Source organism: Lasioglossum baleicum, chromosome 12 (assembly GCF_051020765.1).
Source record: "Lasioglossum baleicum chromosome 12, iyLasBale1, whole genome shotgun sequence".
In the NCBI taxonomy this organism is placed as follows: domain Eukaryota; kingdom Metazoa; phylum Arthropoda; class Insecta; order Hymenoptera; family Halictidae; genus Lasioglossum; species Lasioglossum baleicum.
Window position 1 is genome coordinate 2,563,364 of NC_134940.1, and position 10,291 is coordinate 2,573,654.

Here is a 10,291-nt window from a genome sequence, read left to right on the forward strand (position 1 = left end):
ACGCCGGATTTGCTGGGGCCAAAGCGGCCCCAATACCACTTCGGTGTCGCGCCCAATGTTACCGATAGCAACGTATTAGCAAGTACCGGATATTCTGTATACCCAATTTCTACTACGGATACTTAATATGATTTGAGGATTACAAATGTATATGGCGCGTGTATTTGAATGGTAAAAATTATGTAGTAGGATAATTATGAAGTACTACATACAAGTAATGTAAAGTAATAGATTCATGAGCATTAATATCTTTGCGTACATTTATATGATTGTTAAGAATGTGATCCCGTTTCTGTTAATTACAAAATTACAATAAAATTTGATATATGCAATAATATCTGATAATTCTACGCAGTTATTCAATATAGTTATGCAAGTTTGTTTCTTGCATTGTTAAGTTTTTTAACAAACTTCCACAAGTTTATGGTGTTTACTTTGATTATTTCTGCATACCTTCACATGTATAAATTTTATTTGATTTACAACATTTTTAAACATTATATATTTAGCCGGTTTCGATTTTTTTAGAAATGACATGCCTTCATGCTTCCGAATTTTTATATCCGGCCCGATTGAGCTACATTTTTTTTGTTGTATTCGGAAAGGATTGAGCTATTATAAAATAATTTTTTTAGCCTCGATAATTATAATCAACTATACAATGTCGAAAAATTTAAATACTTTCTTTTTTTACGTTTTTTAGATGAGGGGCCAGAGTGATTTAAATTTTGAAAAAAATATGGTAAAAATATATTCCTTGAAGTTTCCCCTTCAAAAAGAGCACTTGGAAACGATGGCGATTCGAAAATTGGTGTTACAATGAGCTGGGAAAGTACGCGGTGTACCCCCGTTTCAGGTAGAGGCGAGTCGAGCGCACCGCTATTATGGTCCGTTGTCTATACCGCAGGCCTCGAGAAAATACCAGCAGACTGTTTACGACTAAATGATCCTATTTATACCTCGAGAACAATATTAGTGACCAGTCTTGGCCAACGACACCTTTTTAATGAAGAGGTAAAAACCTTTAAACCCTCATCGGTTTGAATGGAATGAAATCATACATCTTGTTGGATTATCTATAGCGACAATATTGCATTAGTAAAAGTACCCTTCCTAAGCAAACGAGCTGACACTAGTCGTTCATTTTGGTTGCTTTTTAAAGTTTTAAGTTTATTTTATCTCCAATCTTTTTTCTGAAACTTATACATGTGGAAAAAATAAAAACGATTGCATACTTTTCTGACGGGGCGCAACTGCGCAATATAAAAACAAAAAAATTTATGTGAAACTGCTATGTGAAACTTGTTTGTGCGATAATAATAGCACTGGTTTTAGTGGAATGAAATAATTTTTGTTATATTTTTTTCCCCACACAATGATTCTATCCATACTTCTTACCATAAACCCTCCTTATCCGTTCCAAATGGACGAAAACCATCTTCTCGTGGTTTCCATCGAGCATCGACACCATTTTTGTAAAACATATACAATTCGTACAAAAACTAATATCTATAAATGAAGTCATGATTAAAAAGGTGTCGTTGGCCAATAGTGATTATTAATATTGTCCTCAAGGTATACATAGAGTCATTTAGCCGTATACGGTCTGCTGGCATTGTCTCGAGACCAGCGGTATAGACATTCGTTATCTTTTTAATCATGACTTCATTTATAGAATCTGACAAGAGTTAGAAAATGCAGCAAATACACTTGCTATTACATACGAATCACCTGACGCGTCTGACCATGTTTAACCAATTCTACCTTCTGCATATACTAAAGCACGCGAACCTGGCTCTCGAAAACGAGCTGTCAAACGAAAAATTTTATAAGAAAAGATTAAACCGACTTCGAAAAAACGCACTAAAAAGTATAATTTTTTTTTATAAAATTTTTTTTATTTCACACTTTTTATCTCTGTCAGCCGTCACATTTCAAATCGTAATTTATAAATATCTGAAAGCCGCAATTTTCTACAAGTTTAACGAATTTTTTCAAGATTAAAAATGTTCGTACCATAATCTCTCTGTTTTCCCATATTCTGCAATGTTTCAGCATTAATTTAAAAAAAACATCGCTCTGTCTCATCTCTATCGAAAGTTCTTTGATTTTTACACAGATTTCATCAAAATTTCCCACTGTACGCGTCGCGTCGTTGGTGGATATTTTACCTGAATTCGGACTCGCGCTTAATCCTCCGCACGGAACGTTTTACGATGGAAGGTTTTACGACGGTTCCATTTGTTTGTGTATACTTGACTGTAATGTAGGTTTCGGTAGTATATCGGTTTCATTAGGATGTCGGTTTTACCCCGAAAAGCTTGTCAAGAAAGAATCCTGGAAGTGTGGGAGTTTTTCGAAGGATCAGTCTTGTCGGGACAAGGATCAGAGAAGGGCAGCTTAGTCTGAGTATTCGTGTCATCAAGTCATCGTGTATTTTAACTTTTCGAGTGCTGTGCCGGAGTAGATAGAAATATGGATCAGCTGATAAGTAAAACCGGTGACTGTAGGTCACATCTTAGGAGATGTGTTTATAAAAACTGCAGCGTTACGAATAGGAATGCTACAAGTGGTACATCATTCCATGTATTTCCTGTAAAGGACCAAGAACGCTGTATCACATGGCTTGTGAATTGCGGCTTAGATGACTGGGTAGAGGAAAATGAATCATTTTTAAAAAACAAATACGTATGTAGTAAACATTTTAATACAAATTGTATGTATGCTTCCGGTCGGCTTATGAAGACCGCTATTCCAAATTTATATGATACTTGTGATAGTGATGATGCTTCGAGAGGCATCTCTTGCCATAGTACTACAATTGACATTGAATTATTATTAAAAGAACAGGCATGTTTGAAAGAACAGTTGTTGAGTGCCGAAAAGAGGATACAAATGTCGAATATTCGCTGTGAGAATCTTCGCTCGCGATATCGAGTAAAGTGTAAAGCACTTGAACGAGCAGAGAAAAAACTTTCTTTAGGTGATATCAGTGATTCCTGCTTGAAGAAAGCTGTCGAGAAACGCGTCCCGAAGAAGGTTTTGCCTTTCATTTTGATGCAAATTTTTCGACAAAAGCGTATGTATACAGCTGAGGAGAAGGAGCTTGCATTATCAATGCATTACACTTCGCCAAATTTATATAGAAAAATGCGATTGAATTTCGGCTTTTTCCTTCCAAATAGGACCACCACTTTTAGGTGGTTTTCTCGCATAAATATTTGGCCTGGGATAAGCCAGGAATTATGTAATAGTTTTGCTTTGAAAGTATCAAATATGGAAATTAGAGATAGAAATTGTGTTCTTTCATTTGATGAAATGTCAATTCAAAAATGCTTCGATTTCCATAATACGAAACAAGTCATTGAAGGTTTCGAAGATTTAGGTATTCATGGCCGATCATCAGCCGTGGGTACACATGTACTTATATTCATGGTTAGGGGATTGATCCGGAATTGGAAACAACCGTTCGCGTTTTTCGTTTCGGGGGGTGTAACGAAAAAAGGGAAATTGTCGCCAATATTGGATGATATTTTAGATGCTTTACATGCAATTGGTTTAAGAGTTAGAGCGATTGTTTCTGATCAAGGAACAAATTTCCAGAGCATGTCCGAAGAAAGAGTATCGGCAAAAGTACCCTATTTTCTTAGAAATGGCCACAAAATTTTTTATATTTATGATTACTTGCATTTATTTAAAAGCATCAGGAATAATTTATTAAAGTATGATTTTTCAATTAATGGCTCTCGCGTTTCCTGGAGCGATGTCGTTTCGTTGTGGAACCTTGAGAATTCTAAATTAACTAGAGCTGCTTATCGTTTGACGGAAAAACATGTAAGGCCAAATACATTTGATCGTATGAAGTGTAAGCTAGCTCTACAAGTTTTTAGTAAACGCGTTTCTTCGGCTATGCTCACAGCACATACAATTGGTGCTGTGAATTCGAGTACCATGCAAGACACGGCAATCTTTTTTGAAACACTTAATGACTTGTTCGACAATTTAAACAGTAAAGTTTTACGTGACCCAAATCCAAACAAGCGTGCCTTGTCTGCTTCTACAGATTACATTGTACGTAATCTGGAGAAGCAGCTACATGCTATAGAAAATTGGAAAGTTATTACTCCAAACGGTTATAAAGCACCACCTTGTTTTGTGGGGTTATATCAATCTGTAGGTGGTACCGTGCAATTGTGGCGTGATTTAGAAAACGAGGGCATCCCGTTCTTATTAACGTCCCGTTTAAATTCAGATATAATAGAGACATTTATTTCTATTATGAGAATGCATTGTGGCACCTACAATCGAAATCCTTCTGTAAAAACAGTACGTCAATCTTTTAGCAAAAATTCTTATATGAATCTAAATTATAGTTCGCCATACGCGAATAACGAATGCGATGATGACGTAGTGCTTTTGCAGGAGGCAGTTGTCTTAGCCGAACATGAGCAAGCCTCCGCAGTAAATGACGCAATAGTAGCATTAGAAGACGAGAGGGGTGAAGAACATACAGATGTCACAATCAGTGGATCTGTAAGTTCTTCATCCTTTTGTACATTAGAAAATTGTGCAATAGAGTATTTCGCCGGATACGTTGCGAAGAAATGTACAGAGGTAAGTAAATGTCCCGCGTGTTTAGATTTTTTTGTAGATTCTAGTAATCATTTGACTCGTAATGAACAGTTATTAATCTCTTTTCGTTCATATTTGTTGGACGAAAATATTCACTTTGGGAACTTAGTAGTTCCTACAGGTGAATTTTCTAAATTATTTAATATAATCAATACAACATTTGATAAATACTACCCCCGCATACGATGTGAAACACAGATTCTAGACAAATTATTTAGGGTAATTGTTACAACAGTCGAGCACAATTATCCGAGTTGGTTTGTCGATAATGATTGTGCTGAGCACCGCAAGGCGATGGTGTTCTTTTTTATGAAAGTTAAAATTCATAAAGACACGCAGTGGATGGGACAAAAAGTACGTTGCCAGTCCAATCAAAGATCTGTGGCTCGACTGCAGATTTTGAAAGGATTGTAATTTTTAGTTTTTTTTCTTCGTATCGTATGTCTGGCATTTACTCGCGTAAATATTTTTTATTTCCGTATTTTATTTGTGTGAGTTACTAAATTAAATTATTTTTATATATGCATAAAAACATACGTATCAAAAAAATTAAAAAAATTATTTTTATATATGTATTATTTTATTTTATATTATATACAGAGAGGGTGTCCCACGCAACTGGAACAGGCTGTACCTTCTAAACGGTCGGGGATAAAGGGAAATGTTATAAGAAAAAGTTGAATGGCATCAGACGGTGCATACTACGCAACTAATTTTATGCACTTTTGTGATAACCCATCCTACATACTTATGCCCTAAACTTATTCGTTAGGAAGTTCTCTGATTTATATAACGTAGGTATGTATGTACTCTGGAACACTTGCCGAGACGAGAAATAATTCAGTGAACTTTTAGCTTCGATAACTTCTTAACGAAGAAGTTTAGGGCATAAGTATGTTAGTATTTTTATGTGGAGTACAACAACCTGCATCGATTATTTCAGTCAAAAATGTAGGTTTCCATTAAAAAAAAAGTGCACTTGCATTTTTCTGATGCACCGATGCACAAAAGTGCATAAAATTAGTTGCGTAGTATGCACCGTCTGATGCCATTCAACTTTTTCTTAATACATTTCCCTCTATCCCCGACCGTTTAGGAGGTACAGCCTGTTCCAGTTGCGTGGGACACCCTGTATATATTATATGTTATATTTTATATATTATATATTATTTTATATATATTTTATGCTTGTGAGTTTATTCAATATCAACTTCTAGGGTATGGGTTTATATTGAAAAAACTCCGGGGTAGAAAAGTCCTCTTTCATGCCTTCACGTGGCCTACCCTGTTAGCACTGCTAATTCGAATATTTGTTACATACATCAGTTTAGTCACTAAGGATTGTGAACATCGAATCGTTTTTTTTGTAAAACTATTAAAGTTATACAAATACTTAGAAGAAGCAATGTTGTAACAATGAACTATGCAGATCCGAATGGAATAATAAGCGTTAACATTTAGTTTACTCACATTGAGCACATTGAGAACGGGCGCCACGATATGTTGTCAAACATGTGAATTTTCTAACAAAAAAAAGTTGTTATTTAATTATTATTTCGTTATATAAAGAGTGTTCATTATTATACCAAGTTTTCACATTTTTCTTCATCTTATAATGTTTAAATATGAAATACAATAATGTTCAATAAGGACTTCTTAAGTGTGTGTGTAATATCTGTGGTTGTCAGGAAGAACGCCGCATGACACAAACTTTCACTTTCGAGATATAGCCGTTTAATTGTATTATTTTTTCGAGCCATTCGAATTTGCTTTTCATGACTTTTCTCTGGTAAATACGTCAATCCTACGAAGCTCAATGAATGCCTCAAATTTTTGAAATTGTGACATGCGGCGCTTTTCCTCGCAACCAGCTTCTTTCCTCTAACTTTTCCTCTTAAATAGCTTGTATACACCTAAAATTGCATCCGTTCGGAAAGGAAAGCGCGTCATTTTTAATATACAAATATCAGCCTACACATGCCGTGCATGATTGATTACACTTTTCTTAATACTTCCGTATCGGAAAATAATACCTTTCGTATGCAAATTTAAATTAATTAGTTTGATACGTTAACATTTGTTACCAATATGAACAAAACATAATTTTTAAAACTATACTTTTGTTCTGTAGATTACTTAAGTGAACGTCGTACATATATAATTAGGTTTACGTGAATGCATTAAACAATCTACGAATTAAAAATATCAAAACATTAAAAAATTTTATATTTACATAAACAATTAAAAACATTAAAAAGATTTTTTAACAATTCAACGAATATTTAGATAATCGTTTAATAAAATTATTAACGAATGAAAATTCTGTACTTTAAATTCAGGAGCAATATGACTCTGAATTTCGACAGCTCCGGAAAGCAGACAAGAAACCGCTCAAACGCTTTCGATGCGGGCAGGCGGGCATCGACGGTCGACGGTTACTGTACGAATATAATCCGGCAACATTGCACTTTTAAAGCTGACAACGCTGTAAAATCTAGCGTCCTGAGCCAAACACCTTTCGCTTTGTAACGTCATGTAGTTCACTAGCTGACCGTTCCATTTCGATAGAGTCCGCTGTCGTGCTAGGGCATTTTCTACAGGGTCGGTAATTCAGGATCCCGGCGCGACTGAACAATAGCATGCACAGTCTGTACAAATCTTAAGTCTGTGATGCGGCGAATGCCGTTATACAGGGCAGCGCCGTCGGTAAGGGCAGATCGCACTAATGTGGCAGATGTCGATAAAGTAGATTTCTATTGTACAAATATGTAGCAGTTTCCCTTTTTACCGACAATACTGATTTTTGAATGAATATTCAGTCACATGCAAGGAGAGAAAACGAAAAAAAAATCTGTGCAAAATAAAAATTCTCTGCATCGATTGCAAGAGATGGAAGCTAAGATTAAAATGTCAACATGCAAAAAAAGACAAAGTGTCGTACAAGGGACAAGAAAATTTACTTTTTCTTATTTTTTAATACACCGCAGGGAGTTGGTAAAGACACATGGACAATGACACAAGGAATATATATATAATAAATATTATAATTTTTTATTATTACTATGCTTTATTATTGGACGAACACCTAAATATCTCTTCAGGTTATTGTGATGCAAAAAATATTTGTTACGTAATGTGCACGGTGTGCCAGATATTTGGTCCATTGACACCATGCACATTACGTAACAAATATTTTTTGCATCACAATAACCTGAAGAGATATTTAGGTGTTCGTATTTAAACGGAACACCCTGTATATTGTGATTATTACACGTTGTTGCCTCTGCTTCCCAAAACTTGTGGCCCGTAGCACGTTCTGGCATAGGTGGGATACCTAAAAAATACAAAGAAAATCAGTAATGTACAATATATGCATGTGTGTTGAATGGCATAATTAGATATACGTACCACGTGAAAAATTAGAGGTCTTCCTCTTCCCCGGTTGCCGCAGCTTCCTTCTCCTCCTTCCCTGGATAGCACATTATATTTATCCTCCGTTCTGTAAATTAGATTTTTAATTACACAGTGAGTAAAGGTGAGTATTTAATCTTCTTCGCTTATTGCTCATCTCAACGAATTTTCTAATTTCTGGTGCTACAATTACAAAAGGTCTTCTGACGTTTTTCATCAACTAATATACCTAACTGATTCAAACATTGCAATGATATTTATAAAAAATCGATTAAAGTTGAACTACAAACAAAAGAATGTACTACCAGAAATAAAAAAATTCGATGATGAGAAGCAAGTGAAGAAGATTAAATATTAGGTTGTCCCAAAAGTTCCTTCCGCAATGCCTTTCTTTAATATTGCTAAATAAATATTAGGTTGTCCCAAAAGTTGTTTTTCGATGCATGCACATAATGCAAATTCATATTAAGAAGTACTAAAATATTAACATGAAGATTATCGTATTGTTTGTATTTATTTAGCTACATTAAAGGAACACAATGCGGAAGAAACTTTTGGGTCAACCTAATACTTGCCTTACTGAATTGGTTTAAGCCATCATTTTGCCGATTTAGAATATTGCTAAGCTAATTCTAATCTGAATGGGCCAAAGCTGAATTGTGTTGGATTTGTTTAAAGTGATAAATGATAATAATGATAATGAAAAGAGAGTGATAAAGTGATAAAGAAACAAACAATTTACTATTTTGGACTCTACATTGAAGTGAACATACTCGCCCCGTAGCACCTCATACGTGATGGCAAATGGCACTGTCGCGTGGTGTGCCGACAAGCGTTCTCACGCTTTTTCACGCGAAGATTCTGGGAGACATTTGAGCAAAATGAAACCGATCAACCAATATAAATATGTACAAATACCTTCCGTTCTTCCTTCCTTCCACGTAGTGCACGTAATCCAAGTAATCCACGTAATCACATAATCCAAGCAAGTCAATCTAATAAATAGTCAAATAGTCAAATGCCGCAACGCAGACCGCACCTGCGAATGTAACGTGTAACTACAGAGCGAAGCTATGTAAATATATCTGTGATTGTGTCAAGAAAAACGCTGCATGTCACAATTTCAAAAAATTTCAGTTTATGCATTTATTGAACTTTATAGTGTAGGATTAGGTATTTACCAGAAAAAACGTCACGAAAATCAATTCAAAAGGCTCGAAAAAATAATACAATTTAACCAATGTCCTTGTCAAAGCATTAGTGATCAAAACTTTAAACGACAATATCTCGAAAGTGAAAGTACAATGTGACATGCGGCGGCGTCCTCCTGACAACCACAGATATTACGACCGAGCTAAGCGAACGAGAACTTGCGAACTGTTGAGAGTTCAGAGAATAACTGAAAACTGCTGAAAACTGAACGGCAGTTTCCCCTTCCCTGACGTATCGTCGTATCCGTGAGCGGTGTCGACCGCGCTTGCCCGTGTTGGTGCATATTCGATTGCACGCGCGCTACACAACAAACGTACCTCTACCATGTCCGTGTGACTACCTGCTCGACTGATCGACGCCGACGCGTTCCTTCGATTTTCACGTTGCCGAAGTTTCGGAAGCATGAGGCGAAAAGTCGGAATCTGGAGACGGCGCGCATTTGAATCTCGGGCACAGCACGCGGCGCGACGCACATTTTGCTATAACTTTTGATCTAAAAGAGATATCGAAGAGAAATTAGGCCTAATTTTTTTTGAAAAATCAGTTTTAACGATGTAAAAAGAAATATATTTTGTATTTTTTAAATAATGGTTTCGTTGATTCTTAAGGTATAGCCGGAAAAGATGGTCAGAAGTATCCAACCAAATTTGTTTTTAGTCACGTCATGTTCAACAGAAAATTATGAAAAAATTCATGAATATTCTACCGAATAGCATACACTACTGAGATTTTTTTCAAAATTTTTGGTTGCAAAATCGATTTTTAAACAAATCGGAAAACATAAAATTGCCGATTTTATGTATATACATACATCAAAGTCTTCAGTTGACCACATTTATATTGTTACGTTAGTTGTGTCTCATCCTGATTATTAATGTGTATTTTTTCAGATTTTTCGGATTACGGAAACATGTTTTAAAAAATTGAAAACCTCCAAAAATTCCAAGAAAATGCATGTTTTGTATTGAAGTGTTAGAGACTCCAGTTTTATAAGAATTCAGTACTTGGATATTATTGAAGCAACCGTTCTTAATTT

General features: G+C 35.4%; 1 protein-coding gene and 1 long non-coding RNA gene across 3 annotated transcripts; one reads left to right on the forward strand and one right to left on the reverse strand.

Annotated features, from left to right (window-relative positions):
• The first annotated feature begins 718 nt into the window (after window positions 1-718).
• On the forward strand, window positions 719-7,264 carry LOC143214603 (uncharacterized). Its single transcript, XM_076435861.1, has one exon. It carries the CDS (start codon window positions 2,476-2,478, stop codon window positions 5,044-5,046), a length of 2,571 nt encoding a protein of 856 aa, XP_076291976.1. The 5' UTR covers window positions 719-2,475; the 3' UTR covers window positions 5,047-7,264.
• A 306-nt stretch (window positions 7,265-7,570) lies between these two features.
• On the reverse strand, window positions 7,571-9,458 carry LOC143214619 (uncharacterized). 2 transcript variants are annotated; one of them, XR_013010183.1, is made up of 4 exons: window positions 9,225-9,458; window positions 8,619-9,082; window positions 8,041-8,131; window positions 7,571-7,966 (listed from the first exon to the last, which is right to left on the reverse strand). It is a non-coding gene; the product is annotated as an uncharacterized LOC143214619 (long non-coding RNA). The 2 variants fall into 2 exon arrangements; XR_013010182.1 differs by having other exon boundaries at window positions 8,962-9,082; window positions 9,225-9,452.
• Window positions 9,459-10,291: the final 833 nt, after the last annotated feature.

Coding starts and splice junctions, on each gene's coding strand:
- LOC143214603 (XM_076435861.1), top strand. CDS start 2,476: ATGGATCAGCTGATAAGTAAAACCGGTGACTGTAGGTCACATCTTAGG.